The sequence below is a fragment of the Ambystoma mexicanum genome, chromosome 8 (assembly GCF_040938575.1).
Source record: "Ambystoma mexicanum isolate Mex_15411 chromosome 8, UKY_AmexF1_1, whole genome shotgun sequence".
In the NCBI taxonomy this organism is placed as follows: Eukaryota; Metazoa; Chordata; class Amphibia; order Caudata; family Ambystomatidae; genus Ambystoma; species Ambystoma mexicanum.
Genome location: NC_090929.1, coordinates 1014489088 through 1014511151, shown reverse-complemented (window position 1 = coordinate 1014511151; position 22064 = coordinate 1014489088). Strand labels below are relative to the sequence as shown.

The 22064-nt window shown below is 44.0% G+C and overlaps 1 protein-coding gene across 1 annotated transcript; it reads left to right on the top strand.

The window, feature by feature from the left end:
• Positions 1 to 560: 560 nt before the first annotated feature.
• On the top strand, positions 561 to 20628 carry LOC138472662 (proproteinase E-like). The gene is made up of 8 exons (XM_069610953.1): positions 561 to 630; positions 8994 to 9079; positions 12935 to 13032; positions 14160 to 14288; positions 16483 to 16619; positions 17547 to 17689; positions 19269 to 19421; positions 20377 to 20628. Exons 1-8 carry the CDS (start codon positions 591 to 593, stop codon positions 20392 to 20394), a joined length of 804 nt encoding a protein of 267 aa, XP_069467054.1. The 5' UTR covers positions 561 to 590; the 3' UTR covers positions 20395 to 20628.
• The last annotated feature ends 1436 nt before the right edge of the window (positions 20629 to 22064 follow it).

Genomic DNA, 22064 nt, shown 5'->3' with positions numbered 1-22064 from the left:
GTATGGCTAATGCCTTGATTACGGAATGTGTCCAACCACTGCTAATTTGTAACTGTTTCTTGTGGATTATTTTCGTGAAAAGCTACAACTTTCAAAGGAGTTAACATCTGGCTTGTAACATTCAGGCCTATATGTCCTGTACCTGTGCAGATTTGATTGGTCATTAGCAAATAAAGTGGGTTGCGCGCCCTCAGGTATCACAGGCTGGTGCAATGACAGTCGCTCGTGCATGTGGGAGCGGTGCTGTGGAGGAAGATGGATTCCCTTCTCCCGGATACCGACAAGCAGCGAAACAATGGCCCGCTCCAGCCTCGCCATAGACGAGGAACGCTTCCTCGTTCCTGAAAAGGCATTACCGATACATAAATAATCGAAGCCCGGGCTGTTGTGCAAGGCGCGCTTCATCAAAGGTCAGGTGGAAGGACGCTGGCGCCCGTGTCCTTGGTCTCCCAGCCCTGGTCCGGTGGTGTATTCCCACACCTGTTCCCCACACCTGTTCCTGGGGCCTTGAAGTGATTCCAGGACCGCTGATTGTAGCGAGTATTAAAGGGACTGGGCAACGCTCCTCTGGGAACACTTCTGAAGGCACGATGATGAAGCTCCTGATCACGGTCCTGCTGGTCGCAAGCGGTGAGTGTTCCAGGCGGAAGCGGATCAGGCTCGTACTTTGGTGGGTCACTCGGGCACCAGGGGGTGTTTCCTGTGTGTGTCCAATGCGTGACATTCGTGCACGGAGCAGTGCTATTGTCTTCCAAATAGAGCGCTTTTAATGGGAATACGGCTTAAGCCACATTACAATGCGCGGAATATGCAGCTCTGCTGTAGGAGTGCAGAATTTTAGCGATGTAAATATCGAGAGTTATTAACAAAGTTCTAAATTGCAGAGAGCTTGTATTAAGCGCCTCCTTTTACCCCTGCAGAGCCCAGTTAGGTAGAAACCACCCAATACCCAGGGCTACTTTGGGCTCTCCAGGCCAAATAGTCCTTTACAAACATGTATATCTGACTTTAACTTTGAGTAGTTTAGAATGCCAATGAAGAACAATCAGGACACATCTAAAAAAACTTTTCAACAAGATGGATCATACATAATGGGCAAAAAGTTAAAGTTTGAATCCGGTGTGTTACTTGGATGTGTACTCACTCATAGTTCCTCTGCGTTACCTCTTGCCCACTGGGGATGCCTGAAACCCAGGAATTGGTTTGAGCTCCTGCTCATCGAATCTTAATTTAAAACCCCGCAATTCTGTGCAATTAGAAGGTGCATGGACATTCTGGGCTGTCGAATTACGTATTCGGGGCACACAACAAGGGGCACCTTGTGCAGCCATCTTATAGGAAGGATAACTCATGGGCAATGTGTTCGTCTTGGAAGCAAGATGACGCGGAACAACACAGGTTCACTCCCCGGGTCTGCACTTAGAAACCCATGTGTATTAAGCGCATTATAATTAATCTATTATATCATAGCAACACCGCAATCTTCGACTTCGAAGTCTTGCAGTAGGACTGAACTACAAACTGAGTCCTAATGTACCAAAGGCCACATTACTGAATCTTTGCACTGGTGCAAGTTTGCACAGTATTAGCACTCGGGCAAACATTGCACTAGTGCAAAAAAGTTATGATTTCACTGCATTTTTGCACCCGGACAAAGTTGGCTCTAGTGTTAGTATGGAATGTTATTGGCATTAGGGACAACTTTGCCTTTTTGCTCAAATGCATGGCAAGCATATGTTTTTCCCACTACGGCAATGTTTGCAGACCTTCTAATACTGTACAAAATTGCACTTGCACCGGCACAAAGTTTCTGCAGTATGATCACACATGTACACGTTTATCAGAGGGATGCCACAATATTGTGGGCCAGAAGTGCAGCAAGTCTATAAGGTGTGCATTGTTCAACATACTGCCAAAGAGCCACTTCAAGGAGTCTCTCCTCCTCAACTCCTAGGCCATCGCGTCACCCCCTGACTTGCTAGACGCCACCTGCCCGCCCCGCCACCCTGTACAGCTGTACCCCTCCTCTGTGTCCCTCTGTATCCTACCCCCGTTGTATATCTGTTCTGATGCTACCCCTGTAAAAAGCTGTGTTATGTATCTGTACTGTTGTATACACTTGTGAAGTGCTCCGTTCTGCATCTGTACTGTTGTATACCTCTGTAAAGTGCTCTGTTGCTTCTCAAAGCTAGGTCTGCGCTCAATAAATACCATAATAATAGCTGTACAAGATCAACGGCAGTCCCAAACTGAGGTCCATTTGGCAGAGCACACCGAAATCGGAGCATCACCTTACAGTTCTGCGTGATAGCGCATTGCATTAATGCTACCACCCTAGGAAGACGGATTTCGAGTGCATGAAATGCCCATCCCTAATGAAGTCATGCCACAGCATAAGGCCTCAGGATCATTCCATCACTGCAGTAGAGGGGACCACTAGGCATGTGTCAAGTCTACTGCATTGCAATTGGATATCTCTGTAGAATGATACATTCATAGCATTCCAAATCTGCATCCGTGGCACTGAAATGCCAGGACAAGCATGCCACATACAGAGCTTTACCATACAGACCTGGCTTAGTAATGACCTACCCTAATGTAGTAGGAAGAGTCTTCTATACTGTGCACATCGCCACTGTACTGGTCTTAAAACGATTGAGCCTTTGCCTGCGTATAGGCGTAGTGTGAACCCATCTGGGGTAACCCAGACCGTGGCCTGTGGAGTGAAAAGGAAGCCAGGAAGATGATGACCACGAAGGACAATGGGATGGGGGAGCCAAGAGACCAGACGGACGAAGAGATGTGAAAGAGCACAGGGAAATAAGGCAGAGGGGTGCGCGATAGTGATCGCAGGCATGCATGTGTAGTCAGTGGTGCATAAATTGAACGGAAATGAAGATCTACCAATGGTGGGAGGCCATCTTTCTTGAAAGCAATTAATAGTACTAGTTTCAGTCGTGCTATGGATGCGGGAGGACCTTCTCATCTGCTCATGAGCCCTATGAGGGCCAAATATGTAACCCCAGTTTGCCAAAGTCCCAGAATAATAGTAGCAATACAGTATGCCAAATGAACAGGTTTGGCAGAACACAGGTAGAGCGGGGACTCGCCGCCCATTGGCAGTCATTGAAAAACGTGTTGTACGCAGTACGCGCAATATACTGTGTTGGATGTGCCCCACTGGCAGACACTGTATTTGGGTGACTACACAGCACCCCACATTTAGTCTATGGAAGGAGTTATTCTCCCCATATTAAGATAAAACCGCGAGCAACCCAGTCCTCACTCGGCGCAATGCTTCTTACAGGCCCCGCACATAGATTCACAAAGTAGACCCCTGGCAATAAAAAAAAAAGACAATTCTTGGTCGCAACAAACTCATGCGCATTCCTTAAAGAGTTGGGGTGGCCTCAAAGGATAGAGGAGCGCTCTTCGGCTCATGGCTCAAAAAGCATACTTGAGTCTCCCCTTTTAGTCCAGATGTTTAACGACACCCCACCTTTCTATGTTACTATATACAAATGGGCAATATAATCGGGCAGCAAAAAATCCACAGTGGTAACAATGATGAGCGCTTCAGGGCTGCTCTCTCATGGACACTTGTTGAATCTGTAAATATTCTGTACTTAAAAAGGGCTAGATAACAAGCCACAGGTTCCAATCTTTGCCGCCGGGTTCAGATTCCTAAAATGAGTACCATTGAGTTGGGTTATTTTACTATGCTCTTGTATTGTATCACACCAAAATACCGCAGCCCATCACTGCGAAGACCGAAGTACCAAATCTTCAGAGCCCCATTTCACCATATATATATATATATATATATATATATATATATATATATATATATATATATATATATATATATATATATGGGTTAAGTAAATAAAAAAAGTTGGAGAGGTATAGTGGGCTGAGTGGGGCCGTCCCCCGCATATATATGCAGTGGAATAGGGTAAAACAAAAAATCTGTATTTTGGGCTTCGACATTGTATTTTCGAAGTAATCACATAGATCCGTTTTGTACTGCGGCGAATCACGACTCTACTAGCTTCAAAGCACCTAGTCTTGTCCTTGGCGTTTTGTGTATCGCTTGGTGAAACTAAAACTTAGTCTACTGAGAAGGAAATCAAGAGTGAAGCAAGAGGGAGAGGAAGCCGGGGAGAAGGTAAACGTATGGAGGGGGTCAGGAAGGTGGGGAAATCTTTTTACTCTGGCGGGTGCATGTTGGCCCACTATAAATGGGTTATCGTCTACGGTCAGTGATATTAAAATTCTAGGGCTGACCCCTTGTAACCCCAAGGGTACATGGAAAATAGCCAGCGGGGAGCGAGGCTCTTTCAAATGTCCTTCAGGTCTTTTTAAGGCGAGGTTCTGCACACGCAATTGACCAAAACAATGGTAATATAGGAAAGAGTTAAACTAAAAGTTAAACTAAAGAGCTTTCCCTTTTTTAAGATACCTTTCTTTCTTCCGAAAGGTTCCATGGACTCAACAGACTAGTGCACAATGTGCCTCGGTTCCTCACTTTGAGATTCAGTGCTGGTGTCATTTCTGGTATATTTCCGTGGGACTGCTTCTCTAAAAATATCCACAGTCTACTTCTGTCTTTGGCCTCCATCTCATAGTTACACAAAATCCACTCGCTTGATTCTTTGCTTTTCTTTCATTGCCATTATAACATATCTGTGTCTGAGTTCTTTTCAAAAAGCGGAGTGAGGCAATACCTTGAAGGAGATGTAAGTAGAAGCGAAACACATTCTTACATGTCCGCCATAGGCAGCCTCGCTTCAACGCCTGAGATGGAGTGGGCACTCGACTCCGCAAACATCCAATGACTCCTGGACAGATTATTCCCAGACCATATATATTAAAGCCATCCTACTTTTTACATATATAAGCAATCCTATACCTATGCATTTGCACGTGCGCTATTGTGTTGGTGCATTTGTTTGTGCTAAATATTTGTATTGAAATCTCGAGATACAAGCAAGAATTTACAAGGTGACAAGTAGTTCAAAAGAAGTACAATGCGACATCGCAAATGTCTTTTAAACATTGTAACAAGAACCCCCCAAATGAAATAAAAAATTCTGTCTGTCGCCAAGGTAGAAACTTCATCGCTGCTATATCCTACACCTTAACCCACCAATATGCCATACACGGCCTCACAGGACCTTACAAGGAACTCTTTTTCTTTTGGGGAGTCATGGACGCCTACCTATTAAAAGCAGAGTTAGCAGCCCCAGAGTCCTCGCTGAAGAAAGATGAAACATTGACACTTGCTAGACAATGAATTCGGCTAATTTCACCAATTTTCACTGATGGGTGCATTTCTCCAGGCCTTTGTTTAGATCTGTATGCGGAAGGCTGAACCCCTGGCTTCCTCCTCTGTGCTCTTACCTTTAAAGTTAGGTGCCGTTAGTAAACCTAGGAAGGGTGCCTTTTTTGAGGTGAAATAATGTACTAGGTTTGTATGATACAACTCCACTTACTGTTTCATCACTATATATATATATATTTTTTTTTTTTATTTGGGCTTTACTCAGTGAAAACTGAGTTTTGTCAAAAACTTCTTATTCCAATCTCTTTGTATTTCGATACACACATTAGATCATAAAAAATCATAAAAATACCTCCCTCGAAAGGCTGGCCCGGCCTGTCGCACGAAAACGGCGACCTTATCCTGAAACCTAGTGGGCATTATTCCTGAGAGTCGATGTTCTATATCGGGGCCCCCTCAGTCTTAAGGGTATTTATCTGGTCAAAAATCGAATCGATGATTTTGGCCAGAGCCAAAGTCCATCTTGTCTTTTCTCCTGAAATAAGTCTGTTCCAGATTTCCTCTTCTTGGTAGATCCACATATTTTCAGCCAAAGAAGGGAGGTATGCTTTTATAATTTCAATTGTGTAGGGACACTCGATCACAAGGTGCTTTATCGTCTCGATAGTGTCGATTTTACATAGCCGGCAATGATTTTCGGTTCCTACCCCTCTAATAGTTATGATCTCTCTCGTGGGGAGGAGGTTGAGCCTTGCTCTCATGACTAACGTTCTCATCTTCTTGTTTGGAAACTTAGCACAGTACAATAGGGGTTTTTTCCCCTTATTGAAGCTGGGGGGAAGATGTTTCAGGAGTTTATTTCCCACCGCTTTTTCTGTTCACTATAAGAGATGGGTAGTATCCCCTTGGCTTACATAATTGATGCAGGTGAGGTTAGAGGACTCTCAGAATGGAATTTGGTCATCGAGCATGTGGGTTATCAACATTTCAAACCACAACCTAACAAGAATGCCTCTTGCTCAAATGCGCTTTCACTAATCCCCTGACATTATGGAACCACCATCATTCTAACCGCTAAATGTTAATTCTCGGGTGGCACACAATAACGACAATTTTACAGCAAAAGCTCTTGCTCGAAAGCCTCCAAACATAAAGTTACTGTCATGAGTGAATGCTCAGTTCACCGCAAAGGGCATATATTCATAAGTAACCTCATCTGCCTCAGTCATTTAAGGGGGCACCAATTTACAAGTAAATGTGTATAGCTATGAACAAGGTATTGTCTTGTTGAGATCAGTAGCGATGTAATTACCTAATGAATTGTTTTGTATCATTGATCATTTGTTTTAAGATATCTTTCTGGCCAGTCCACTTGTCCGAAAGGAAGTTCTAGGCACGAAACATGTCTAGGCAAGATAGTTATGAATTGTATAGATTCCGATCCGCAGCATCATTGTATTGCATTCTACTGCATTATAGGTTGCTATATCTCAACTTCGCCTGCTAAACACGTCAAGCAGGATTATCTGTATCTGAAAGAAATGAACTATGATTCATCACCAGGATATTCAATTCTACCATATCATCCAAATAGTGGTATAGTATTGTTTCTACTGGCCAACCAGTACACAAATCAAACTAAATCGTTACGTTGTTCTACAGAGCCGGTAATTGAGCATTTTGCAATGACTGGAAACCGTTAGTTAACTACTCAAACACTTTTGGGCTAATCTCAATAAACACTGCCACTGTTGGTGCAGGGCAGAGTGCGAACACTTGAGTGTTCACAGAGGAAGGGAGCGGGAAGCCCATTGGCCAGAGTAATCACTACTGCAATAAGAGGTATGGTTCTCACTCAAGTCTGTCAGTGTATTTCATAAAAGTTGCTTTCATGCTTTGTTTTTTTATAGCTTATATAGAATTGTGGGTCGATAACTATGACCGACGGGACTATATTCCTCCAAGGCCGTCTGAGTGAATCGCAAGTTGTCTATGATGCCACTCAGATCCCAGAGGTGAAATGATCCCCGTTGTTGATACACGTCCATCTACAATTTGATGTTGGAGGTTGCCTCCTCACAGTAAATGTCATGAGACTATATTCTCGCTTGGTTCAAAAGGATTTTAATAATCAAAGTGAGTCCATAGATAGTTAAGATGTCTAAAATGGTTTTCAAATAAACAATAGCGTAAGATGTGAAGATTGTAATCCTGTTTATTCCTTATTCATCATGAGAACAGCCGACACGTGTTTCGACCAGCTTGGTCGTTATCAAGGCCTGATTGGATTACGTTCTGATCAATCTCAGGGACTGGTCCGTCCCACTTCAGTAGATGTCACTAAGAGATTTGTTATGCCAATGCGGGATGCCTCTTCATCTCAAAGTTATAACTCGTAAAAGAGTCTTGGTAGATGTGCTAATATCAGTGTTGCAATTAGTATTTCTCCACAAAACAAATAACAGGATCTATTTATCAAGGTTAGTCTATCATCCTTAATATATATGGGGTTAAGTTCCCAAATACACAGTCTATACTGATTTCGGTGAAAGTAGTGTCCCCTCAACACCTCTTTTCTACTTACTACACACATCCCTTGTGCCCCAACAGTAAAGGAGGTGGCTAAGGGAGATATTGGGGAACAATAGGCAGGACAGAGATGGAACCAAATGGGGTCCTTCCACCCTTCCTAAACCTGCCCCTGTCCATTTGAAGAATGCTAGTTCAGTATTTCTTTTAACTTTGCATTCTGGGACTTGTAGTTGTGGATTTACCCATCATAGATATCCAGGATTCCTAGAATCAAAGAAACAGCCCTGTACGAACATCTCCCAAATGGAATGCGACATGTTGGCATGTATGCCTTCCTCACCTTCGTTCTCTCTCCACCTCACTGGAGATATGGGACATCAGAGAAAATGCGTTATACCCTGTAGAAAAGTCATGCCAGGGAAATATGTCAACCATGTTCCATTAAAGTGATGTCAAGCTGGAGGATACAGAATTTAGACATTTCTTTTTGTGCTAGTGAATTCCTATCCACGCCATCCATAACATACTTTTTTGCTTTGCATATTTTATGCTCTTGGTTCGTGTTCATGCGCCAGCACAAAATACAATATTTCATCCTCGCTGACACAGAGAGTGCATGACGCCACCTGGGGCATTCGCTGTGCAATAGTGAATGATTTTCGAAATAAATGCCCCAGATCCCTTTAATGGTTTTGGATCAACATAATGGGCGTTTGCCACCGTCCACCCTTTGCATCCTCTCTCCTGTGCTGAGTGTATAATTGAGGGAGGAGTATCTTGCCATGTCTCAATAGCTTTCAAACCAGGACATCCCGGACCTAAGTAAGATCTCAACACCTGAGGATTTGTGGAAGATGGGTGGCACTGCCACATTTATGCATGGAGTCCCTGTTTGTAATTCCCAGTCCTGTAGAAACCTAGAATGTCACCATGCCTAAGTTTAGGTAGTGTCCCGAGGCATGTGCCAGTTTGTTTTTTATGACTGCCATTTTGTTTTTTATGACCTGCTTTAGCGTTATTTCTGTTGTCTATGAAGTTCGAAGCATGCGGTTGATCATTGGCAGGGAAGGCTTAGGATGCATTGCTCCATGGCTTTGGGCGGGACACTTGATGTCTGCCAGGTTCTTCATCTACCTAACATGAGCTATGTGCTCTCAACCTTGCTCTTTGTCCACAGCCTACGGGTGCGGGGTGCCCACATACAGCCCAAATGCCAGGGTGGTGAACGGCGAGGATGCCAGGCCATACAGCTGGCCATGGCAGGTAAGAAAGACTCAATCATGCTACACCAGTTTAATTTTGTTTAATTTGGCAATGTGACTTTACATCTCTGTTCATTAGCCAGAGTGAGTGCTTTCTTATGAATATAAAGTCACATGTAGCACGACACAGCATCGCCGTATGCCTCCATGACATTACAGCAATGATGTCACAAAGGAACATGACAACATCATAAAAGGGCTCCGGGACATCATGATAAAGCTCAATGACACCACACTAGAGACTGATCACTTAACAATATCCTTAGTGAACATCACATGTCACCATTAAGGGCAAGAGCTAGGGACCAGGAGGTCCCATCTGCCCGCACTGCTGTGGGAGGAGGCCGTGAAGTGCAAGTCTGTGAAGTCCCCTTCCAAGTGTGACCACCATCGAAGCTCTAAACTCACTATCAGAACCTGTTTTCTTCACTTTCTAGCCCTGATTTCTCTTCCAACCTAAACTCTTCCATGTCCCTTCCTTTTATTATCATTAATAGGGTATTTATTGAGTGCAGACCTAGCTTTGGTAAGCAATGGAGCATTTTACAAATCATAGAGGAAGGGACACAGTGAGGGAAGAAGAGAAAGAAGGGAGGGGGGGAGGGAGGATGAGGGTTGGCAATCTGGCACCAAGAGATCTACCCCATTTCCCCATTCCACTCCCTTTCCTTTGCTTCTGCTGCAGCACTTGGAAGCAGCCTGAAGCTAAATGTGGTGTTGGGTGCTATTCAAGAAATATACAAACATGCACATACATACACACATAGGAAAATGTGCCCTCCCCCCCCCAATAAAAGTGCTCAATAGCCACAAGGCAACTAATTAGAAGACAATTCATTTTTTAATTTCCCAAACCTGTGGGAGCCCCTCTACTGAGAATGAACACAGCCAAATCACCTGCTCTCTGGGATGGTTTGCACTCAGGAGCCTCTACACCCACATTTTAGCCCACTGGACCGTTCACAGAGGTGCAATAGCAATCTGCTCCCACCCACAAGGATAGTATGGTATACAGTGTTTATATCGAAATATTTTATATTGAATGAACATATATCGAATATTTTATATTGAAAACTTTTATAGTGAATGCATTTAGGGGTGCAGTAAAAGGTGAAACATTTTTGGGAAACGGTGGGTGGGTTTTTAGGGGTGGGAAACAGGGGTTTGTGGAAGACCCACCCAAAAAAGGATACACTATAACATTTTCAATATAAAATATTCAAGATAAGTTCATTCAATGTAAAATATTTTGAAATAAGTATAGCACCAAAATGCTAGGCAACTCTCCTCTAAACAAGAGTACCATCGTCAAACCCAGACACTTGTGTCTGCCGCGATGGGTGTCATCAGTGAGGTGAACTTGTGCTTCTCTAAGCATAGTCAGGTCCATGTCCCTATTAACCTTTTATTTAAGGTGAAGCCCCAAGTGGCCCAAATTTGCCAAATTTGTGGGCATCCCTCTACTGAGAACGAACAGAGCCAAATAACCCCTTCTCTTGGATGGTTCCCACTCAGGAGAATCTACATCCATGTTTTAGCTCGCTGTACCTTTTCAGGGAGGCGCAATATCTTTTTGCATATCAGCCTTGTCCCGCACACATTGATAATTCAACACTGAAATGCTAGGCAATTCTCCTCTAAACAAGAGTCGCAACAGCAACCCCCGACACGTTGGCAAATTTACGTTAATTTTCTAATTGTTTGTTTTTAAAAATATAAGTAATAAGTACACTTAATCTTTGTAGAGAGCCTGCAGATGAGCATGTATGTAGAATGCAGGTTACAACACCCTGTCCCTTTCATGCAATGTTAATTATATTAATTTTGCATTTATATAGCGCTACGAACCTTCAGGCATCTGAGCGCTGCTTATTATTACCCACAGTGTGTGGTGCTCCTTTATCGACCTCGGAAGGATGAAAGGCTGAGTTTGGCCCTGCCGGGATTCGAACCTCCGTCTGCAGGCTCTGCACAGATGTCAAAGCAATCACTCTACTCGCTGTGCGGCTATAACTGTAATAACTGTCACCGGCAATAACTGTCACAAACATATGCATCTAGGGGGCATAACCCTAACATAAAATCTATAGATTTTTATGGTCAAGTGAAGAAGCACATTTACAATAATGGGGGTGAGGTGTAAGGAGGTCTAATGGTCTAGAGGTATCTGGCGAGGACAGAACGCGGGGAGGGTATAAGCGCAGAGGAATGAACTCTGTAGGTGATGGGCAGCGTGTCCAACAAAGCCCAAACATTAGGTGGGAGCTATTGCATACCTAGCTGCAGAGGTCTCCCAGTGCTGTGGCCAATTCTATTGTCAGGCACATGCCCCCCCTAATCTATTTTTGTACCCCTTTCACCTTCATCTCCCAAGGAACATCATTATCCCAATCAGATATATGTGATGTTACCGAATGAATTTTCAGATAATACTTTTTAACCAAACCTTTTTTACAGAAAAATATAGATTTTTGTTTTTTGTTTTTAATTTGGGGGGTCTCCCCATACCCCTCGTTTTCCTGTGCTTCTAAACCCCCCCACCCTACCTTTGTACCCCTTTACCCCAACCCCCATATACATTTTAATAAAAAACATTTTATTTTTCCTTATTTCGGTTTTGGTAAAAAAAGTCATTATCTGTTTTCTATTCGGTAACATCACGGATACCGTCTCAATAACCTCCTGACTGACGCTAGTATGAACCATTGCCGCCTTTCCTTTGCAGCCATTCTGCTTCAATATCCCGCCAGACCCTAGGATGATCTTTCCACGCCCAGGGTGCCAACAATGCCTAGTGGGATTTAAGAGCTGCAGATATGTGCCAATGTTCCTAAATTTAAATTGGGAACAAACATTGAAGACAGGAGCCAGATTACAGAAACTTTGCACTGGTGCAAGTTCAAAGTTGTAAGGTATTAGCACTAGGGAAAAGTGTGACCTATTTCTAAAACCACTCTGACATATTAGAAAACCACTGCACCATGACAAGTACAATTTGGCATGTTATAGGCACCAGGGCAAAAATTGCACTAATGCAAACAAAGATACAATTTCCCTGCATTTTTGTACCAGGGCAAAATGTGCCATAGTGCTAATATGGAATAGTATTAGCACGGGGGCAAGCTTTGCCCTGATGCAAAAATGTATCTTTTTTGCTCTAGGGAGATTTTTGCCCTGGTGCCTAGAACATGCCAAACTGCACTCGTCATGGTGCAATGGTTTTCTAATCTGTTCCAGTGCTTGTAGAAATAGGGCAAACTTTGTCCTAGTGCTAATGCCGTGCACATTTGCACTTGCAACGTTTCTGTAATCTGGCCCCTGATTGAGCCCAAACTCATCCACATATGAACAAGTTAGGAGTCTGCAAACTGCTGCTCTCCAGATGTTTTAGACTTCAACCACCATGATCCCTCACCATTGACTAAACTGGCTAAACCTAAGGGGAGCTCCAGGCCAAAGCATCTCGAGAGCCCAAAGTTGCAGACACCTGTATTAGACATAACCATCGACATCTTCCCTACAAGTCCTCGACCAATGAAACTAAAGCTCTGGTAATGAGACTAAAGCCACACCACCTGGGATCCCACCAGCTAAGCTAGACAAGTTGTTATACATCACACAGTGGTTTGGTGCAAGATCACAGATGAATAAGTAGCTTCTCTAAAGTTTATCCCAGTGCACAGCTGTCTAACGGCCCAAAGTGTGTCCTTCCTGTAACACCAAAATCTTCAAACAGAGCACAAAGCCCTGCTGGAATTGCACTTTCTGGTGGTATGGGAGTGTAGTCTGTTGCCCAGTTTTACTCCAATGCATGGCAAGTGTCCCACGTGTGCTTTTTCTCTTTCCTTCCCGACAGATTTCCCTGCAGTACCTGAGTGGGGGTGCGTACCATCACACCTGCGGAGGGACCCTCGTTGCACCCAACTGGATCCTGACAGCTGGACACTGTGTCTCGTACGGTCATTGTGCAAATATGTATAGATTAATTAACATATGTAACACACAACCACCCCAGCACTAGGGGGATTTAAGTGTGTGGGAATGAGATGGAGAAAGCGACAATGTCAGGCTGCATACATGCCTCCTAACTGTGATACCCCATTCCTAGGGCTGGGTGATATGTCGATAATGGTGATATATATCGATATATTTTCGATATCGCTATAGGCTTTGGCAATATCGTTTACATCGAGATGTATACATATATATATGCTTTACATATGCTACCCCTTTTTTATTTTCAATGTGATATTTACACAGCTGAGCAACCCTGTATTTGTACTTTTGTGACATCTCACATTTAGTTGGCAGCTTAGAACTGAGCATTTAACCCACATAAACAATATCGAGATATAGCCCAAAAATATTGCGATATGACTTTTTGTCCATATCGCCCAGTCCTACCCATTCCACCATACAGCTTCTCTAGGCCAGCGTGCAGTTGGCTATGAGCAATGTTGAGCAGGGTTACCGAATGAATCAATGTCACCCGAGACACACTGTTCCAGTTGGCGGTAATGCCCACAGTTGGAGACAGTTCATGAGCAGTTGGCAAATTCCTTGCAACAAATTCCAAACTGTGCTCTTGGCCCTGGCTGACACTTTAAGTTCCCCCTATGCTGCAAAATAAGTGAACCTTTCCTGTAAGCGCCTGTTCGCGAGGATAGCTCAGGGGCAACGTGCTTGCCTTGGAAGCAAGACGACACAGAGCAAAGCAGGTTTGATTCCAGGGTCCGTGCAAAATATGGGTATTAGGCACGTTATAAATAACCTATCATATCATATGCAAGTGTTCTTAGCAGGAATAATTAGACCCTGTTTCTGTCTATACAAGCAGATTTCCGGAGGGTGAGAAACTGGAGCGCAAGATATGATTGCATTATCACACTTAGTTAGTCATAAATAGTAGTCTACTAAGGGACTGCAGGTACTGGGCATGTATTAGAGCAGGAAACAGCAATGCCCCTGTGATTGCACAGTTCCTGGCAAAAGGAAACGGTGTAAAGCCCTCATGTGAACAGGGAAAGAGACAGCACAACTACCAAAAGCTGCAATATTTGATTATTTCCTCTCTTTGATAGTTCCGGACGTACATACCAGGTGGTGGTTGGAGAGCACAACCGTGATATCGTGGAGGGTCCAGAACAGCGCATTGCAGTCAGCAGCATTGTCGTCCATCCACAATGGAACCCCAGCTGCCTCTCCTGTGGGTGAGTGAATTTGATGATGGTGGGGTTGAGCCCTACCCCAGAGCTGAGGCTGCTTCATCTTATTTGGGGCTACTTCATTTAGGCATGATCAGTTCCCTTTGAGCTGCACTGTGTTGCTCCTAGGGGTGCAGGCACAATCTCATGGAATAGCTTCTGGTTCATTTTTCTGGCAGTGACCACTTCCCCTATGAGTAGTTGCTGCCTCTCCGATGGATAATCAATGTCTTTCCTATGGCAGCCTTTTACATTTTTAGTTTCTTTCTCTACTCGTGTTGTTGTCTGTTGTATTGGTATTTCCTCCTCTCTTATGGGCAGGGGCTGCCTATCCTTTGGGTATTTGCTGACCCTAAAATGCATAGTTGCTTTCTTGCCTCTGGGTAGTTGGTGCATTCCCAATAAGCAGTTGCTGCTTCTCTATAGGTAGTTGCAACATTTCATATGGGTATTTGCTGCCTCTTCTATGGGTTACTGATCCGACGTCTGTGAGCAGTTGCCCTGCTCGTCAATGTGTAGTTGCATATGTGTAGTAGCTGCCTTTCCAATAAGGCAGTGGTCCTCCCATGGGTAGTATCTGCCTCTGTTTTCTGTTGTTGTTGCTGTTGTCTCTGCTTTGGATTGTTTTTCACAGATCCACCCACCTCTTATGAATAATGTCCACTTCACCTATGGATAGTGTTTGCCTCTCCTCTGGATAGCCTTTGCCTCACCAAGGGATAGTTTCTATCTCTGTATGGATATGTCTGTCCATCTTCTGAATAGATGCTGTCTTTCAGATGTGTGATTACTAACTCACATATGGTATTTGCTGCCTGTGCTTTGTGTTGTTTCTGTTGCTCCTATGAGTAGTTGTTTCGACTCTTATGGGTAGTTTCTACCGTATTGTAAGATGATACCTGTCTTGCTTGTATGTGTTGCCTTGTCTATGGGGCTGTGGAAACATCTCCTATGAGTTATTGCTGTTTCTAATTGGATAGTTGTACATCTCCAAAGGATATTTGATGCCCTCTTATGGGCAGTTTGCCTTGGAGTAGTTATTTCATTTCCTGTAAGTAGTTGAGTATTTGCTGCCTTTCTTTTAGATAACTTCCAACTCTTTGGAATAGTTGATGACTATCCTCTGGGTATTTGTGCTTCTCATATGGGTAATTTCAGAATTTCATATTGACAGTAGCTGTTTATCGTATAGGTAGTTGTTGCCTCTTGTGTGGGTTATTGATGCTTCCACTGTTGGCAGTCATTGCTACATCTCCTATGAGTAGTTGCAGCCTCTCCTATTGGTAGGTGCTTCCTTTACGAAAAGTAGACAATTGTGCATCTGGCCGGTTGGTAGGATCGGAACAGTCAGGTGAGATATCTCGGAGATTGCCTGTGCATCTCTTTATGCACGAGTAGAGATCGTTGAAGCCTGAGTTTTGCTTCACAGAGAGCGAGAGCACTTTTTCCAAAGTTGGGTAATGTTCCATTGAGCAGCAGGTGTGCCTGCTGTCCCTATTTGCGTACATTCATTTCATGCCAAGGATTAGTCGGTTGCATGGTTCTATGTTCTTTACAAGTTGATCAAAATCATGATGTTAATTCCTGCATAGATGCCATTAAAGTAATGCTGGCAGGATATTGCCAGTACAAGCATGGGCGTGTGCCATTGAGGCAAGAGCATCAGAAAGACGTGCCCGCAGGAAGCACTTGTGGCATAAGACGTTAATATGTCTTTACATTTGTGGAGGAAACTCAGTTTCCTTGAGTAAGACCCCCCATGCTTCAAACCCTATGTTTGATGGCCAGTTGAAAAGTTGTGTGGAGTCTTTATGCATTGTAGGTTATGGGATACCAGGCCATATGCTTCACTGCAGTTAATGATCTAGCACACTGTGCTACAAGCAAATGTCATACAGTATGGAATATTGCCTTTTGTTTTTGAGGGTCTTTATAAAGTAGAATTATCCATGGCAAAGTGTGAGCCACATTCAAGCACATTGATTTCTCTCTTTTGGAAATATTGGCTTCATTTTGGAGTGTTGAAATGTGGCAGCCATAGGCTCCAAGTGAGGAGATTAGTTGGGTTCAAATTGCACATCATTTTACAAAATGGTCACCCGAGATGGCAGAAGAGGTCTGGTGGCGGATGGTCATTATCTAGTCATCATTCTGCTCCGAACACAGCAGCAGCTGAAGACAAGTCCACTTTCTCTTCTAGCAATGATCTTGCGCTGATGAAGTTATCCAAGTCTGCTGTACTCAACGACAAAGTGAAGCTCGGGTGTTTGCCGCCGGCAGGGCAGCTCCTCACCAACAACTATCCCTGTTACATCAGTGGCTGGGGGCGTCTGTACAGTGAGTATCTTCTCAATGATGAGACCTTCACCTGGATGTTCTCCCAATGATGGTGATGATGTTTTGAACTGATGGGAGCAGGAGAGGGAAGGACTTCCTATCAACTCACAGGAGATCCAGGGCATTGTGGGCGCAGGTGTTGAGGTGAGGGTCAGGCCCATTGGCCCGTGTTGGAAGCCGTTACAGATACTGTTGTAGTGAAGGGCGCGGCGGGGGGGGGGGGGTTTGTACACTGTGTTCTTTAGCTATTGTTTCCTACAAATGGAATAACACTGTGCAAGTCGTCTTGGGGTACGACAGGGAAGCATCTGCGTTTCCAGAACTGGACTATTGAGGGGGAAAGGTGCAGGCCAGTGTTGCCATTTCTGAATTCCAGAAAATGCTATATATCAGAACTCTGGTTGATACTAAGTGGGATGCATCGCCCACATTTCCCCCATGCAGTACTTTCTATGGATCCAATGCTGTAAATGTCTGATGCAATCACAACTCATAATTAGGGGGTATTTCAAAAACTTATAATGAGGCACCTCGTCCCATGGTCCTGGTATTCAAGTTGTTCTAGTCACGTCCTGTGTTAGATTAGCACATGGGCAAAACCTGGGGGTGCCCGCCCCAGGCTCTAACAACAGCTTACAATGTGTAAATCATGAACTGTTTGTCAATTAGTAAATTGCACCCCCCCGCCCTCCTGCCCCAAAAAACACACATTCCTAAAAGGAATCTCCGGGGGGAACTCTGTTAGCTTCCCACTTTAATGTGGTCGCTATGTTACGCCATCATGAAGGCTGACTAGTGACAGGTTCACCATCCATTTGGTCATCAGGAACGCAGGCCTCCAATTTTTTGTGTTCCATGTTCGAGGAATACTTCTACCTCGGCCAAACAGATTTTTTCATGACTGGATCTCTTTCTCCTTCAATGCAGCGGGTGGACCTCTCCCGGCGATTCTGCAGCAGGCTCTGCTTCCAGCAGTCGACCATGCCCACTGCACCCAGAGGGACTGGTGGGGCAGCACTGTCAAGACTAACATGGTGTGCGCTGGTGGTGATGTCAAAGCTGGCTGCAATGTAAGTTCCAAACCAAAGAGGGCAGAACATGCCTCCTGATGGGGTTGGAAGGCATTGCACAATATCCTTCTCAGTCTCACTGGCTCTGCCTACCTTCTTTTCTCTCAGTTTGCGGCACACTCGCTTCTTACAGGCCCTCAACATGTGTCTACCATACTCCATGCACTAAAGAGGCCAGAAAATGATGTCAATTTTGGCGGCTCTGGAAAATGCCTAAAATGTGTCATAAGGCTAGAAAAATCACAAAACTTTGGCGGCCTGAAAAAGGCCTTACAACACATCCTAGAGGCCAACAGCCACCAGCAGCTTTCGTATCTCCCCCCACCTCCCATGGTTCACTTGTTAGCCCTGGGCTAATGAGCAACTCCAGCGTACCCAGGTAACTCCAGACTACATTCCGTTCAGCCATCTCCTGAAAAGGCTACTCTTTTAAGTGAGGTGCACACACAACCATCATTAAAAGACAACTCATGCTTCCAATTTTAATTCTGGTCCTTACCCATCCCCACTCACCAGACCACCTCCCTTGGCCTATCACCATCACCTGACACCACACATCTATAACTACAGAATCCAGACTCTTGACTACATTCGCTTGTTTGGTCACACACGACAATTCCATGGATCTAGCTCTGAATTCCTCAAACTGAAACACACACAGTATCTCCCAACCTACACATACACTCACAAATCCTGCTCCCAACACCCCCACATTCAACAACATGCACATGAGGGCGTTTGTTTACAATGGCTGTCACCTCCCTCTGGAATTCCTCTCTTCCCACGTCAACTACCTTGTCATTGCTCTACCGGCATTGCCGGGATGCTGCGCAAAAAACATGTGTTACTCTTTAAAAGAACATATGTTTTCTCTGGGGAGCTCATGTGTGATAGTACCATTGATGGAGGCTGGCTTGTGCATCATTGAACACCTAGGTGTAGTCCTGTTTTGTCTATGGCAGAGTGAAAGTGCTGAATTAACTCTGTGTTCTTGCGTGCTGTCATGGGAGACTGTGTGACGAAAGTGGTCTCTTTATATTCCCAAGAGTCATTGTATGTGCTTCATGCTGTGTGGAATGATGAAACCCATATACGTTCAGTAAAAACGATCTCAGTGAGGAACATTTAGGTGATATCAATTATAAGTCCCCGCGACCAAATCTGGTTTAGTTGAAAAGGTGTCTCATTGGTGCTTGACACAATGGAGACCTAGAGTTCCTCTACTCTGTTGGCAAATAGAAGGAAACAATGTTTCAGCCCCACCACTTACTGTGCCACATGAGCAATTCTGTAAACATGAGTTGCAAAATTATTATTGAATAAATTAATCCGATGTTCTGGTTTTATAATGTCAAAGATTATTTATTGTTGGCCCTGTGTGATTACACTTGTTTCAGCACTTGATCGTGCCTTTCTCAAATCAGGGTATATCTACCTTGGTTTGTATCCATGTGTATTCTGTCTTGTTGTGATGTGAAAAGAAGTCCCGGGTTAAATCCCACCTTAAAATTCAAGTCTCATGCGTCTCGCATCGGGTAATGGTGACTCCTTCCACCAACTCTCTTCCCCACAATTTCAGGGTGACTCTGGTGGACCCCTTAATTGCAAAGGCTCTGATGGAAGGTGGTACGTCCATGGTGTAACCAGCTTTGTGTCCTCTGCCGGGTGTAACGCTTTGAAGAAACCCACCGTATTCAGCAGAGTTTCCAACTACAACAGCTGGATTGAAAGTGTGAGTATTACATAACGATTGCAGTGTAACCAACAACCCTGCTTGTTTATAAATATAAGGCACCCCCAGCGAAGGGGACATTTACCACTCAAATAGATCAGTTAACATGGTGAGTGACAAAATAAGTCTGCAATGAAAATGTTTATCAACACAGACAGACTCACTGAAGCAGTAGCTCTTCAATTGGGGCTGGAATTATTTCATACTTGGGATTTTTTTGTCCTTGCTGCAATGAGCTCCATTCCTCACGAGCCGTCCTAAAAAGTACCACCCAGAAGAGAGTGCAATACCCTAGATGGTGCCAGAGATAGGGAGCGGTCTGGGGGATCGGTTGCCCTTGCTAGTTCTATTTTCCAATCCCTATATGCTCTTCCCAACCCCACCAAGTAGTGAAATGGTACTGACTAGTGCTCCATAAAAGTTCATTTTCCTTTCACCACCAAAACTCTTCGGATTGATTATGGGGTGTGTGAACCAATGCCTGAGCCCAAGTTGTGCCAGCTAGTTTCTAACATAGGATCCCCATGAAATTTTACTTCCAAAACCTAATACGCATTGATTCAATGTGATATGGTTACTTTTCTATGCTTGCACCCCAAATATTAGGGACTTCAACTCGACCCTGCCAAAGAGATAGGGTAAGGCTACCTCATGGTGCTGGAGAAGATGAGAGTGATGACTTCAACTAGAATAGTTCAGTCTACTTAACAGAGTTAGTCGCAATCCAAACTTTTCTCTGGACTTTTCTTTCAATATCTTGGAAAGGTACTCCAGGTAGAAGGCCCATCACAGAAATTGCCCCTCCTTTCTTCTTTGTTTTAATCACTGGACCCCAGGAAGTCCCATGCTTGTAGACCTCCGTTCTTACATGACAAAGTATAGAATGTTTACTGAGCAGTTAATTTGATCACCTGTGGATCGCTCTGTGATCTTTCACTTTCTCATTTACTTTCAGACCATTGCTAAATACTAAACCAGAACTGAAGATGTGCCTTTGCTGAGGAGACTCATGTCAAGCATGTCTTTCCTACTTCCTGGGCAAACTGCAAGTTGAGGTCCCAGCGGGTCACTGAAAGAAACACTGCCAAACCCATTATTCAACAGGGGAATACACTTACGAAAACATTTGCAGATGCGTTGCCTGTAGATGTCATCTGTGCCTTGTGTCATCGTAACAATGCAAGCAAAATAAAATATCTTTCTGGAGGCCGATTTCCCTTGATTTGTAGTTGAATGGTTGCCTTTTACTCTTTGTGTGAATTCGTCAGGTGGTGTCCACCTCTTAACTTGTCTAATGTTCTTTCTGTTGTAGGCTTCCTCTTTAATTAGAGTGCCAGCCTTGGTTTCACCAAAGGGGAAGCCCTGTGAGGTACACCTGTCGATCCCATGATCTGGGAGACTACCACCTTTGATCAAGGGGAAGGAATAGATGCGGCCTACATAGATTTCAAAACCGCTAGTAGTGTTTCACTCAGAGGGCTTCCAAATGAGCTGAGTAACCAGGAGGACAGGAGCTAACTTAGCCTAATGGGCAAGTGGTTGAGTGATTTCTAGTGGCTGAGTAAATTGAGAGAAAGAGGATGACACTTAGGGTGCCCTGGGTACCATGATCGATGTTCAGAGAATTCATCGGTGACATCGCACACACAATGAAAGGAAATGTCTACCTGTGGTCATTAATGCCCAGCGGCAGTGGGGGCGGTCAGTGGGGGGGAGGGATGAAAGCCATTTAGATAAAAAAAACATAGTGTAGGAAGCGGGCAATAAGACACAACACAAACACATCCAAACTCATGAATTTATGGAAAAGAATCAACTGGTGGTCTCATTTTGCTTGCCAACATTCTACAAAGGGCAATGGTTTAAGGGTTTAGGTGTAGGACTGTCCCGTTTCAGTGATACACATGAAACATTAGTGGATTCAAGAGGACTTCGCAGAATCCCCTCTCACAGACCGACATGCTTGCTAGAACTGTTAGGATGCAAGCAGCTCATTTTTTTGTAACTGCATCAGGGCATCTATTGGCATCGAAATGCATGTAGCATGACCATTCTTTCCGATCTAATGGGTAATCGGGGCTCTGTCCTTGCATGGTTACGATAATTGATATTTGTAAGAAAACAGGCTGTAGTTCTGGGTCAAGAACACTTGGATTCATTTTTTAGTCCCATTTGGGCGTAGCGCAAGGCTCAATTTTAGTACCCATGCTTTTTACCCTAAATATGGAACCCCTGGGGTTTTTATTTGACATATACCGCTTTTCTATCCTTCAGTATGCCAATGATACCCAAGTGTATCTCAGATTATAGGTTGAAAGTGATCTTTGCCCTTCATGGGATTGTTTGCAAGAACTGAAAGATTAGATGACCTCCCATTTTTTTAAGTTTAATTCTAGTGTAACCAAATTTGTATTATTTTCCCATTCTCACCACTCTCCTGCTGTTTCTAAATGGGTGGTAAACGCAAGGATTTTTGGTGCCTCTGCTGAGCTTTCTCCTACTGATAAATCTCTTGTTTTTTATGCTTGATTCTTAGGCTTTCTTTGATTCTTCAAGTGAATACGATTGTGAAAACTGCAAATGCTTACCTTTTAGCCTCACGATCTGTGAAACCTTATTTATCAGATGCCCATTTTAGACTTT

Bases quoted from the DNA above. Each gene is read 5' to 3' on its own strand.
- LOC138472662 (XM_069610953.1), top strand. From the start codon at position 591: ATGATGAAGCTCCTGATCACGGTCCTGCTGGTCGCAAGCG. The intron at 631-8,993 runs GTGAGTGTTCCA...CTTTGTCCACAG, and splicing joins GGTCCTGCTGGTCGCAAGCG to CCTACGGGTGCGGGGTGCCC. The intron at 14,289-16,482 runs GTGAGTGAATTT...TTTCTCTTCTAG, and splicing joins CCCAGCTGCCTCTCCTGTGG to CAATGATCTTGCGCTGATGA.